The following is a 14,529-nucleotide window of genomic DNA, read 5'->3' on the forward strand; positions in this document are numbered from 1 at the left end:
CAAGCATTTTAAGAACAGAACTCCTCAGCAGAGGGATGAAGAATGAGACAACTTTGGGTGGACATTTCAACAGATGGGAAAACTAAATTCTCCAAATCCCTTCCCCCACAGACAAGCATATTTTCTCTGTCTCTCGATGTAAGTTGTTCAGCACGTAACCCACCCATGGCAACAAGGTTATCATAGTTTCTTGCACTTGTCTCTGGCTCCGGTGACTCACCTGGGTTCTGGAAAAGAGGCCAGTGAGTGTCTGCAACACTTTCATGCATCTATTTCTAGCTCCTACATGCTGGAGCACAGGCACAGAGGCATCCTGCTTCTCCCTTGGTGGGTTATCTGGAATATCATAATATCCGGGACCTAATGGGAACCAGAAGGAGCTCTGGTAGTGTAGTGGTTACGAATTGGGCTGCGAACCTCAGGGTCAGCAGTTCGAAACTACCAACTGCTCCGCGGGAGAAAGATGAGGCTTTCTGCTCCTGTAAAGATTTACAGCCTTGGGAACCCTGTACAGGGTCACTGTGAGTCGGAACCGACTCCACGGCACATAACAACAACAACAACAATGGGAACCAGAGATCCCTGGGTGGTGGCGCAAACATTTTGTGCTCAACTGCTGATCTCAAGGTTGGCAGTTCAAGCCCACCCAGTAGCACTGTGGAAGCAAACCTGGTGATCTTCTTCTATAAAGGTGACAGCTAAAATAACCTGATGAAGCAGTTCTATCCTGAGACACATGGCTAGCCATGAGCTTGAGTCAACTTCATGGCAACCGTTTTTTGTTAAGTGAACCATGTCTAGGATCTAGGATGGGATATTTGAAATCAGAAGCAGAATGAGTGATGTTTTCGTCTCATTTCTCATGAACTTTTATTTTTTCTCCCTTCTTGTATATTCCAGGTGTACGTGTCTTATGACTATGGAAAATCATTCGAGAAAATCTCAGAGAAGTTGAACTTTGGTGTGGGAAATAGCACCGAATCTGTCATCTCCCAGTTCTACCACAGTCCTGCCGACAACAAGCGTGTAAGGAAGCTGCTCTGCAATTCCATGGGGGTAGACTTGGGGAAGTGTGCCGCACTGACTGTCTCTGTGTGCCCTTGGCAGGAGGACTAGTAGCTAACCTGGGTGTTTGTACAATTCCCAGGAGGCCGGCTCATGGCCAGATGGGATTTCAATCACACACCGTCGCAAGTTCGGCCACAGGGAATCGGCCTCATGACATGTGGCAAAATGTCGAAGTCTAGTGCCATCATCAGTATGTATGTGAGTGAGTGACACAGGTGTGTGTGTGTGTGTGTGTGCTTGTATATTTTATACACTTCTCTCCCCTGTGTCTCTGTACCTGTGCTGGTTTACAAAAGAAAACCAAAGCAGTAGACATTACTGTGCCTCCTTGATCTGTTTTTCCAGCTGGCTGGCCTGTGGGCTCTGTTTCTCCAGTAGAAGCTGAGAGTCTTGATTCAGAGGAACCTTGTTGAGAGTGCCCTCAGCCCCAGGGAATTGGAGGGGGGAGGGCAGTAACCAAGACCCTACAAAGCGTTCCTGCCAGCTGATCAGTTAGATCGCTCTTTGCTCTTCGTTATTTGATTTCTTTCTCTTCTGATCATGTGCTGCCTAGTTCATTTCCAGGGTCAGCTAACTTCCTGTAAGGATGTTGAAAAACTCCTTAGTAATAAAAGCTTTTCAGGGTAAGGGCAGTTGCTGCTCCCTGCACATACAGAAGGAAAGACAGAGGAAGCTCTACTTGGCCCTCTACTTGCCATGTCTCAGTGCTGTTTTCTCAGGTTGCCTCTGTTTTTAGCAGGGGCTGTACTCAAAATATTTAGTGAGTGCAATGGCATGGACACTGGCCAATCAAAACAGACCCTGTCCAGTGTGAAATGGGTCCTGGGGCCTCTGCTAGACAGGAATTAACCTTTAAGTTGCTGGATTGTGGGAGAGTCTTGAGCTAAGACTATTGGAGCTGTAGAAGTTTTATCTATTTTGTTGTTGTTTTAAATGACAAGAATAGTCATTATTGGTACATCCTGGTGTGGCACTGTGAGTTCATGCACTGGTCTGTGAGGTCGGTGTGAACTAAAGGTTGGTGGTTCAAGCTCACCAGCCGCTCCTCAGAAACCCCGCACTGGGTTACTGTGAGTCAGAACTGACTCGACGGCACTTAACAACAACAACAACAACAACAACAACTGATTAAATACCCCTGACTAATGAATTCAAAGGAATCCTGGTACAGTGCCGTAGGATACAGCAAGGTCAGTTTGAACTGCAAGGTTGGTGGTTCAGGTTTACCAGCTGCACCTTGGAAATCCTATACAGGGTCACTATGAGTTGGAACTGAGTCATTGGCACTTTCCAACAACAGCAGCAGTGATTTCAAAGGAGCTTTGGTGGCACTGTAGGGTAAGCACTGGACTGCTAGCTGCAAGTTTAAACATGCCAGCTGCTCTTCTAAAACCCTATACAGGGTTGTTGTGAATTGGAACTGACTCGATGGCACTTAGGAACAAACCAAGATGGTCTTAAAGGAGTTCTGGTGACACAGGAGGATAAGCACTGGGCTGCTAACCCCAAGGTTGGCAGTTTAAACACACCAGTTGCTCCATGGGAGAAGATGAGGCTTTCTGCTCCTGTAACGATTTGTTGTTGTAAAGTGCCATCGAGTCGGTTCTAACCCATAGCGACCCTGTATAGGGTTTCCAAGAAGCCGCTAGTGAGCTTGAACCACCAGCCTCGCAGTTCAAACTGCTTTGCAGTCTTGCACATTAAACCACAGCGCCACACCAGGACTACAATGGAAAATCCTGTACAGGGTCGCTATGAGTCAAAATTGACTCATTGACACCTAAGAACAACAACAATGATCTCAAAGTGGAACATCAGCTAGGAGCAAACTCCCCTCTCTTAGGGTCTTAGCTCTAGGGTCACAAAGCATGCCCCGCCCCCACCCACGGGATAGACAGGAAGGAGAAGGTGTTGGAAGGGTTTGGCTACAAAGACATGAGTACTGGGCTTCAGCACCCTCACCCCTATGCATTGTGGTCAGTCAGGCCTGCTGCTAGGGCTCCTCAAATTGGGTAAGTCCTGCTGCCCTGTTTGTTCTTGGCTCTTCTGGGGTAATGGGCTTTGTTGAGCTTACTGGCTGTGCTTCCCACCTGTGTATGGCCCTCCATGTCTCACCTTCCAAGAATCCTGAAATGCTTGGATTACTTCTTTGGCCTGATTGCTATTACTATCGTTAATTTTGCACCATGTCTCAGAGCCAACTCTTGCTGAAGTTGTGGCTGAGACTATGTTGGTAGCTTGGATACTGTGTATGGAAATGGTCGTGGGTTCCCTCTGGAGTCTACCTTTTTAACTTAGTGTATTCCTCTGCACCTCCAACATACCTTTTTACCAAAGTGCATAGATGGCTAAGCAGATTCCATCTTCCTTCCTGCTTCTCCTGGGCTGTAGCGAGCAATTGCTTCTACCCTATAACTGAGAAGTGAGATGACAGGAGGAAAGTTGGCACTGTGGACTTGTAGTGGAGGGAGTTGAGTGCAGGGAGACGGAGACACAGAGCAGCTGGAGAGGGAGCAGAGCCTGGGCCCTGGTGTTGGGGCAGGGAGCTCCTCAGGGAGCTCAGGTGTGACAAGTTGAGATGGGAGGTGTGCTGGCAGTGGAAGTGCTGTCTGCTTTGAAGAGTGATTGAGTTTAGATTGAGGCTCTGGAGTTGGTGGGATGGAGAGTCAGTCAATGGTCCTGATGGGTAGACCTTGGGCTGAGTGAGGTGAGGGAGGCTGCGTCTTCCACAGAGTTTTTGATTCCCCAGGGAGGGCTGTTACTCCTCTCCAGACTTCTCAGGAAGGAAATGATGACTGTTATAGTGCCAATTGCATTTGTTACTTTTGCTTTTGTTCCCTGGAAGGGAAATAACCCTACAAGACCTTCCACTTCCTGAGAAACATCGCTCAAAGTTGGTTGCCTTGCTGCAAGTACCAGGGTGCAGGGCCCAGACAGACCATCAGTTGTGTAGAGAAGTTAGGTGGACTGGTGAGTGCCACATGTAGTGGTTGGAATGTGGGGTAGCAGGGGTTCCCAAAGGTTAAGGTGTCAGGAAAGGGCCACATGGAAATCTGAAGGTCCTTGCTAGGTGACCCATGAGATGGAGTGGTGTTTGTGTCTGTTCTAGCACTAGCTAGCACTTCTCCTTCCTTCTCTCGTATCCTATGTTCTGGTTCCCTGAACCAGTGCAGCTCTTACCATGTGTAAGACTCCCAGTATAGGTCAGGCAGGATCTAAATATGTCTGAGATCATAGAAAAAGTCGCTAAGTGTACAGATGGGCTTCACAACCTCAGTAGAAGTGAGAGCTGATCCTGTCTTTTCCAGGCAGTGGTTGATCCTAGGCAAAACTAGAAAAAAAATTCTCTTTGTTCCTTTGTTTCCATGTCCTAGAGGTCAGCTGCTTCATTTCTCCACTGCCCTTCTTTCTCTCACTGTTGTCTTGACTTCTCTACTTAAAACTGGGAGAGAGAGAAAAAAAAAAGACTGATGCTAACATACAGATAAATTCTATAGCTTAGTTTGCTCTCTTTCCAGAAGTATTTGTATTTTAAGGGGAAACACAGTTTTAGGCAGAAAAAGAAGCTTCTCTCGAATATTAAGTGATTGCAAACAGGGATGGAGAAGGTTGGGGTATAGGAGCAGTCTCCTGCAGCTACATAGGTTAGGTCTCTGGGTGGTGTAAATAGCTAATGCGCTCAGCTGCTAAAAGATTGGAGGTTTGAGTCCATTCTGGGTGCTTTGGAATAAAGACCTGGTGATCGATTTCTGAAAAGTCAGCCCTTAAAAACACTATGGAGCACAGTTCTACTCTGACACATGTAGGGAAGCCATGAGTTGGACCAACTGGTTGACAACTGGTTTGTTGTCTTAGGCAGTGCCCAGCATGTCAGCTTTGTGGGCTAATATGTGGTTGACCTAGAGTAAACTTGACAGCCTGGCAATAGTGGGCACCCAAAAGCAGACTGAGCAGAACATCCTGTGCTTCCCTAAGGGTGCATGTGTTGACACGGCAGCGTGGGACACCACATGGCTATGTGATGGATGTAGCCTACAGAGCTGTGGGAGTTGAATGAGGCTGGCTCAGAGAAGGAAGGGCTTTGTGAAGTCATCAGGGTTGGAAATGGATAGTCGAGTGTTGTGTGATTGCTATAGGAAAGGCAGAGTTGCTGGAGCCCCTTAGAGGAGAAAGATGTGAGCAGAGAGAGAGTCTGTGGTGCTGACATGAAGGTTTCTTGGAGGACAGTGAGGTAGTTAGCCTCTCAGAGGTGGAGGGTTAGCAGTGGTGCTTTGGCAGATCAGCCAGGCCTCCCATTTGAAGAGGGAGGAGATTTTTATTCCTCATGGGCTTTGGAAACCATGGAGGAATTTCTGAGTAAGAAGTAACTGTGAATAGTGTCTTTGAGGGAAATGTATCCCCTGGCCCAGAGGAAGCAGTGATTAATGGTAGACTTTTTGCATCCATGCATGAGACTGTTTGATTTCTGCCCACACACCTTATTCCCAGCTACCTACTGTCTGTCAGTGGAAGCTTGCATGTTGCCATGATACTGAACACATTTCAGCTTCCAGACTAATACAGCCTATAGTAAGAAAGACCTGGTGATCTACTTCTGAAAAATTAGTCAGTAGAAACTCTATGGATCACAACAGAATATTGTCTGATATAATGCTAGAAGATGAGCCCCTTAGGTTGGAAGGCGTTACTTACTGCAACAAATGGACTCTAACTAACTGGGTAACATTTTGTTCTGTTTATATGAGTTGCAACTTGTGCCCATAACTAACAACATGTAGTAATGTGCATGATGACTTGGAAGAGAAAGACTAGAGAGTCTAGAGAGAGACCCATTGTGTCAGTATAGGTATGACTTGACTCAGTCACTCAACTAGAATCTAATGTCACCTCCTGAGTATTATATTCCCTGCTAGGATGATGAAGACTCAGTGCCTGTTCCTAAGCTATTGACTACCTCTAGTAGGGATACGGGCCATGCTGGTAGCCTTACGAATAAAAAGAAAGATGAGATTTTGAAAATACTTTAAAAAGGAAACAATAGGATAGTTGAGTGATTGAAAGTGAGGGCTGAAGGCAGGGAATGAGGTCAAATCCAGACTCTGAGTTAGTTGGACTGGGAAATAGCATGGATAGAAATTGGGAAGTGGGGTGGGAGAATTGGCTATTGTTGTTGGGATGGTGTTGAAGATTAAGTTTTGGACATGATGAAACATCTTGACATTTCAGAGTGGAAATGCTGAGAAGGTAAAGAGGGTAATTAATGAAAGTAGAGTCTGAATATGAGAAGTCTGGTTGTACTATAGATCTGAAAGTCATCTAAGGATAAGCCAAGTTTGTAGAGCTAATGATAGAAGGGTAACTATTGAGGTTACTGGAGTAGTACGCAGATGAAGACAAAGAGCCAGCACAGGTGATGCAAGGAGAGATGGGCAGAAATAGTTGGCTGGAGGGTTGAGATGGTACATGTCATAGAAAGCAAAGGAAGAGAGAATTTTCAGTATTCAAGGAGAGGATTAAGCGAGGAGATACACAAATTCAGGACATGTAGCCTCTTCATTTGAAGAAGAGAAACAGGATTGAAAAATTGTTCAAGAGATGGACTCTGGAGCAATGCTTCTAACTGGGTTCATCATGGGGGATGCCACACAATCAGAACAGAACCAGCTTTGTGAAATCTGTAAAATGATAACTGTTCTAGGGACAGGAAAAATTACAGGTTGAAGCCCTGGAATGTGAGCCTCAGAATCTGTGTAGTGTAGACAGCGCTTTCAGGAGCCTGATGCAGGAGATGGGATTAATGCCACGAGTGGTGAGTGATACACATTCAGGGTAATGTGACCACCTGCTGTCTTTGGGGCGCATTGTTGTTTCCGACTCAACCTGTAGAGATTTGGTTGCTGTGTTGCCCTTGTCCTTTAAGAGGGAGATTAAGGTTCTAGCAGAGCATGGACCCGTTAGTTTTTCTGTTCTGGATATAGTTCTGGTACTTCGACATTTTACAGACTCAGTCCTATTCTTGTTTCACTTCATTGGCCATGACTGAATCAGGAAGAACCTGGTTTGAAGCTCTGCTCTGGAGCCAGACAGACAATGACGTAAGTGCTGCCTGCTAAATGTCTGCCATTGGGCAGTTAGCTTGAGTGAGTTAAGTTTCAGGAGTAAAAGTGAGGCTAAAAGTAATACCTAAAGGAATGATTTGCTGTAAGGACTAAATTACGATAAGGCAGACAAAACTTATTCAGAGCTCGGCACATAGCTGGTACTCTCGAACAATGACAGGATCCATGGATTTTAGCTTCTTAAATGTATACAGAAAGCTGTAGAAATTGTAGATTTCAGGTGAAATCTCAAATTGAGAACACTCCCATCAATATTCTTGATGGATCAAGAGCAGGAAAATGGTCTAAGGTATTTCTAGGGGACACTTTCATGGTAAACATGATGATACTCTTCGGATAGTAACTATATTATTACATTTACTTATAAAGCAGTTTTGGCTTTCAAAACATTGACTGCTCTTTTCATTTAGATTTCATTAGACTTCTGCAGAGTTCGGAGTCCTGGTACGGCGCTGTGGGTTAATGCGCTGGACTGCAAGTTTAGTTTGAACCACAAGGTTGGCGAATCAAGCTCGTCAGCTGCTCCTAGGAAACCCTATATAGCGTTGCTATGGGTCAAACCGACTCGATGGCACTTAACAACAAAAACTACAGAGTTTGGAGTTCTGTATTAGACACCACTGAGGAAACAAACACAAAAGAAAGAGGACACATAAAATACACTCCTGGGAAGGCCAGTCTCAGGGAAACGATTGCAAGTGAAAAAAAACTGAGGAACGTATGAAAGTAACATGTGAACCCATGGGAAGTACTAGTTCAGGCTGAGGCTGTCAGTGCTGAAAAGACTCAGAGCAGAGGATTGATCTGGGTCAGGTGCAGTCAGTTAGGGAAAATGCCCTGACAAGTCCTTTGTATTGGTTTTATCTCCAGGGTTGAAATGTGCCTGGTTGTTGGTCACCCTTTTTCTAGTTTCTGGTTCACTGTGTAGTCCCCTAACCTCCCTGTCCCTCTGGCAGCCTTCCAGGTTTCTCCTGTATATCCAAATTTTTTCATCAACTGAGCTTCCAGCCTTATTTTCTTTCATCAAATCCATGCTGTATTTCTACCCCCTCTGTGTCTAAACTCAAATCTCCCTAAACCTGGGTTGTTCTTTGCCTGTAGAAACCTTACCTGCCCACCTATTTCATGGAGTCATTTTTCACCTCTCAAGCTACAACTAACCTGCTACCATCTAGGCTTTCATAGGAAGGACTCTGTCCATTGTTTCTTATTTGACCACATTTCCCTTGAATTTGGCCCGTAGTTAGCAGGGGCATGTCTTCTGCCCACTGGATTGCAGGTAGATTGAGTGGAAGGACCCTGTTTTTACACTGTACAATCCTTAGTGTTGAATTTCCAACATACGTCTGTGAAACTGAATTGACTTGAGGCTTTCCCCCTAGAGAACTCCTTAGGCTAGTCCCTCTTCAGCCAAACTTGGTACAAGTCACTCGCCCATGAAGGAGCAAAACAAGGCAGGGCCCCTGCTCACCAGAGCCACTTCCTGCTCTGCCCAGGCAGGGTGCCAGATGCAGGGCCGCCTGATCCCCAGAGCTGTTGTGCCACCTGGCATAGTAGTAAGAAACTTGTCGTCCTGGGTGCCTGTGACTTTAAAAGTTTTTCTGGAATGCCGTGTCCTGAGCCACTCAGAGCCTGTAGGACACACATGGATTGCAGTTCCATCTGTGCACACTCATCCTCTTACTGCTTTCTCAGTTCAGCCAAACTGAAGAGCAGGACTGCTTTGTCCCGGCTGCCAGCAGTGACCCTCTGGTTGGAACTGAGGCACTCACCAGGGAGTAGAATGGCCAAGTCAATTGAGAGAAAAATAAATAGATACAAAAAAAAGGCATTGGCTAGCTTCATTACTTGACTAAACAAGACCAGTCTGTGGCCCCACTCCGGCCCTTCTCTCAAGCCTTCTTTTGCTGAGTCTTGTTTGTGAGTACAAGCATCTTCCCATTGCCTGGGCAAGGTAAGGAAGCCGTTGTGAAGGCCCCATAATCCCTGGTCCCTGCTTAGTGTCGCTCTACCCCTGCCCACACTGTTCGGGGAAGGTGTCAGGTGGCTTTGACCAAGTCCTGCTCTGAGCGCATATGCTTTCTTTTGCAGTACATCTTTGCAGATGCGTATGCTCAGTACTTGTGGATCACATTTGACTTCTGCAACACTGTCCATGGCTTTTCCATCCCATTTCGAGCAGCTGATCTCCTCCTACATAACATGGCCTCAGATCTTCTCCTGGGATTTGACAGGTCTCACCCCAACAAGCAGGTAAGAGCACTTTCTGGGACACAATAGTGTGAGGGCACCTCCTGTTTTCTTCTCTGCCTGTGTGGACTATGTGCCCTCTGAGTGACTTCCCCTCAGTCTCTCCCTTCCCTCTTCCCTCTTCCCTCCCTTCCTCCCTCTCGGGCTTAGCTTAGTAGCAGCTGTATCACTTACCATGGCTAAGAAAAAAATATATATATACTCATGGTACTCTGCATCCAAGCCAGGGATCAACACCCAGCACTTGACAGGCTTGTTAGTTACACGTCCTGCCCTTCTAAAGTGCAGATACACCTTTGTTAGCCCTTGGGATAAACCAAGGCCCTGAAATTTAATCAGGGAGAAGAGCTAGTTAGAGAAGTCTAGCATCTAAGCCCTGGAATCTCTCTACAACCTTCTTTCTACCTTCCCCATCCTCCACCTTAAACATACTGCTTCTGCCTAAATTAGTTTGGTGTTAACGTTAGCTTTGATATTCTGCCTTTGTGTGTGTGTGCATGTAAAATATAAAAGTGTGTATTTTCCTCTTTTAATCCAGGTTACAAGGAAAGGGGAGAGATGGGGAGAGAACTTGATTTATACTTCAAAAGCTGAAATTTGCCAAGTCAAGAAATACTGACCTGGCATAAATCTAAAAAACTTGCAGATCCTGTACGATTGGATGTGTCACTTTCCAATGTATGAATGTGTTTTGGCCAATGGAATGTTTAGTACTTGAGAATGTCTTTTTTTCTTTTTTCCTTTGTGAGTTGTTTAACCAAAACATGGTCTGTTTACCTTTGCTTACCTTAGGGAGTAGCCGAAGTTTGAGCTGGGTCAATTTACCAGTACTCTTGTTAATTTTGGTGTTTGCCTCTTACTACATGGTCAGAGGAAAGAGTTCCAAGGTGTGCAAACAGTTAACCTGCTCAGCTATTGACTGAAAGGTTGGAGGTTCGAAGTCACCCAGAAGCACTTTTAATTGTGAGAAATCAGCCGTTGAAACCTTATTGAGCACAGGTCATAAGGTCATCATGAGTCAAGAGTGACTTGACAGCACTGGTTAAGACCAGAGCATCCTCCTTAGGTTAGGTCTTCAGAAGTTATGGGACTTTGGCAAAGATGAGTAAGTTAATTACTCATGAGCATAACCCACGTCTTTGGATCATTCCCTTTGATAGCCTTTTGCTTTATACTTAGTTCTCTCCATTATTTTTTAATCACCATGGCTCATTAGACATCTGCAAGGACATTGCTTTCCCAGGAAAGAAGTGCCAAGTATGATCCTTTTTTTCTAACTATCACTTAGGAGCTAGTGTTGAGTAAAGTGTGAGTTCTGATAACCCACAAATGAGAGACAAGTCACTTAAGAGCATTAGTGACTGCGGAGAAGAACGCAAAGATAATAAATTTGTCCCTCCTTCCCTGCCCTTGTTTAGAGCCTCTGTGCTGGTTCACTGATCTTGGTGTCTGTTTTCAGACAACGTGTTATGTAAGGCAGGTTTCGGTAGGTGTTTGATTGTGGTGTGATTCAAGTTGTACCTGTCTCTTAATGTCACTGCCACTTCAGTGTCGCTTTGATCTTTGCAGCTATGGAAATCAGATGATTTTGGTCAGACCTGGATCATGATTCAGGAACATGTCAAGTCATTTGCATGGTAAGTTGTACCATCTCCTTTCTCCATTTCTGTCTCCTTCATGTGGACACACCTTCTGCCCTCTCCTGAGAGGTTAAACATTTAGTTTGGGAAAGGCATTTTTCAGACCTAGGAGGTACAGCTTCAAGTATAACAGACTCACTAAGGGGTGGTGCTGAGGGTTAGGCATTGGGACAGTGCTACAAGTACAATGGTTCAAACCCACCAGTTGCTCCATAGAAAGAGGAGGCTGTCTGCTCACATAATAATTCACAGTCTTAGAAACCTACATTGGGTCTCTGTGAATTGGACTTGCTCCGATGGTACTAAGCTCTAGGGGGCTTGAGAAAGAAGGTGCGTGGGTGAAAGAGTTGTAGAACTTCTTCCCTTTTTCAACCCAATAGAAAATCTTCAAGCTTGAGCATGAAGTAAAATTTCTGAAGATTTAAATTTTTTATAGTATTGTGTTACAAGTAGAGTCCTGGTATGGCACTTTAGGATAAGCTTTGAACTGCAAGGTTGGTGGTTCAAATTCATCAGCCACTTCTTGGAAACCCTATGCAGGGTCTCTATGAGTCAGAACTGACTGGGTGGCACTTAAAACAGCAACATATCGCAAAGGGGAATTTTTTCTATATAACGTTCCTTCATTTGTCCATTCCTTAGAAATATATGTATAGATTTAAAAATCTGCTAACATAAAACATGCTGATGATTTAGGGCTTAAGAAGTTGAATAACGTATGGATATATAGTCATTGGAGTAAGGAGCTCTGGTAGCGTAGTAGTTACGATTCAGGCTGTGAACCACAAGGTCAGCAGTTTGAAACAACCAGCTGTTCCGTGGGAGAAAGATGAGGCTTTCTGCTCCCATAAAGATGTACAATCTTGGAAACCCTGTACAGGTCGCAGTGAGTTGGAACCGATGCCACAGCACATAACAACAACAACATAGTCATTGGAGTAGTCTTGGTGTGGTACTGTAGGATAATGTACTGAACCACAAGGTCTGTTTGAAATGCAGGGTCAGTGGTTCAAACACACCAGCTGTTCCTTGGAGACACAATACAGGATCACTTTGATTCGCACTTTGATTCGGATCCGATTTCACTACACTTAACAACAACAAAAGCAAAATACTCATTGGGATGGAGTCCTGGTGGCACTGTGGGCTAAGTGTTGGACTGTTAACTGCAGCGTCATCAGTTCAAACCCACCAGCCGGTCTGTGGGAGAAAGATGAGGCTGTCTTGGTCCTGTAGGGTCCCTTTGAGTTGGAATCAGCTAGCTGGCAGTGGGTTGCAGTCACAGGAGAGACTGCAGTTGGAAGGGAAAACAAGACATTCATGTAAGTAGTAGACATACAAGAAGCACAGAAGTAAAAGATAACAGTACAGGAAGCCAGAGGAGGCTCATACATACTGCTTCCAGGTGGGAAGATCATGGAAAGCTTCTTGGGTGAAGTCGCTGTTGAGCAGGGTATGGACACCAGCTCAGATGCATCATTCAGAGGTGTGGGGAAAAGGAATTGTAGGCAGAGAACAGAATTGGCCAAAGGCACGAAGAGGAGATGTGGTTGGTGTTTGTGGGGAGAACATTAAGTCTTAATTTTGGACAGTATTCGGTGAAGTTTGAAAAGGAAAGTTGGTGCCAGAATGTTCAATACTTGATAAAGGGATTTGGACTGAATACTGAAGGCAGTGGGGAGCCATTATAGATTTTTCAGAAGGGGCATGGAAAAGAAGTAGGGGTGCAGGAAATGCAGTTGTTTTGTTTTGCTCTTTTGTTGTTGCAATGTCACAATATGTAATTGTGACTATAAGAAGTTTTCATGCACTGGTGAATGCACAGGGCACAATCACCAAGAGTGGGGTTGCTGGGCCAGTGAGTACATCTGTTCACTTGTACCTGGGTGACTTAGAGGTGTCACCAACTTGATGCTAATCAAATTGACTATCTTCACTGCCCCAAACCTCCTCCACCCAGAATCTTCTCAATTTCAGTGAGTAGAAAACCGTTTTTCTAGTTGCTTAGGCCAAAAATTTAGGACTTGTTGCTGATCTCACCTTTGTTTCAAGCTGTATAGTCAACCTATCAGCTTTGCTCAGCCTTCAGAATACATCCAGGACCTACTACTCAGTTACTACTTTACTCCAGACTGTTTGTGTTACTCCTTAGTCTCTGTGATAGGTAAGGTTTTGTGTTAACTTCGCTGGGCCTGGATTCTCAGTGGTTTGGCGGTTAGGATATAGTAATTTCTCCTGATGAGATCTAATATGATATAATCATTCCTCATGATGGGATTATTCTCACTTTCATTGTGTTAATGAGGATCAGCACTGGACTTTGAACCACGAGGTCAGCAGTTCAAACACAGTGCTCTGAGTTGGAACTGACTCAACAACACTTAACAACAACAGCGGTGATGTTAACGATGCTGAATGCAATCAACAGTATTAGTTTGTATCTTTCATCAATCTCTTGTGAGATATAGATGATATGAAACAGGAAAGCAGGGCTCAGAGGAACCTACTACTACCTAGAAAGATGAGCTGGGAGTCGAGTGCGTCCTTTGGGTCTGTGGTCCTTGCATTGTGAAGCAACTAGAACCACAGGGAGACTGATGCCAAGATATCTAGAGATCTCCAAAGAATTTTGAGCCTACAGATGCTGAAAAAAGACAAGGACCTTTCTCCAGAGCTGACAAAGAGAAAAAGTCTTAAAGCTGGTCTGGTACTCTGAATTTGGAATACTAGCTTCCTGAACTGTAAGAAAATAAATTTCTGTTTGTTAAAGGCATACACTTGTGGCATTTCTGTTATAGCAACACTAGAGAACTAACAAAGTCTCCCAGCTGGTCTTTCTGCTTCCAGTCTTATTTTTCCATAGTCTATTCTCAGAAGAATTGATCTTGTTAAAAACAAGTCAGATCACATCGCTTCTCAGGTCATCTACTAATGCATCATTGTACCTCTCAGATTAATGCTAGGCATCTTTCTACCACAGGGCCTTTGCACATGCTATTCCATTTGCCTGAAGTGCATTTATGCCAGATGTGTAGTTGAGTCTCATTATTAGTGAGAATTATGCTCTGTAAAATTGCTGCAAGTACTCAATTAGCAAATGCTGCACCGTTGCTAAGAGGAAATCTGAGGTTAGTTTCCCGAGAACCAATACATGCGATACATGTTGTACACAATGTACAATACATATAAACACATAAACTGTGCTTCTTTTGAATATACCATATCTAATGTATATAGTTGACTTTGACGTTTAATTGCCTATAGCACTATAACTCATGCCTGAAAGATGCTTGTCTAACACATGTATTCTCCCAGTGAGGCAGTATAACTCATGCCTGAAAGATGCTTGTCTAACACATGTATTCTTACACTTAGGAACACTAACTAGGTAGCATTTCATCACTACGTTTTAAAACAGTGACATCACCAATGAACAGTACAAAAATGCAAAA

General features: G+C 44.6%; 1 protein-coding gene across 1 annotated transcript in view; it reads left to right on the forward strand.

Moving 5' to 3' along the window:
* SORL1 (sortilin-related receptor, L(DLR class) A repeats containing) overlaps positions 1-14,529 on the forward strand; it is a 236,220-nt gene that overhangs the window by 43,246 nt on the left and 178,445 nt on the right. Inside the window, exons 3-5 of the mRNA XM_006833925.1 lie at positions 901-1,026; positions 9,279-9,440; positions 11,007-11,074. Coding sequence (XP_006833988.1) covers positions 901-1,026; positions 9,279-9,440; positions 11,007-11,074 — 356 coding nt within the window. The remainder of the gene's footprint in view (positions 1-900; positions 1,027-9,278; positions 9,441-11,006; positions 11,075-14,529) is intronic.

The sequence above is a fragment of the Chrysochloris asiatica genome, unplaced genomic scaffold, assembly GCF_000296735.1.
Source record: "Chrysochloris asiatica unplaced genomic scaffold, ChrAsi1.0 scaffold00008, whole genome shotgun sequence".
Taxonomy (NCBI): Eukaryota; Metazoa; Chordata; class Mammalia; order Afrosoricida; family Chrysochloridae; genus Chrysochloris; species Chrysochloris asiatica.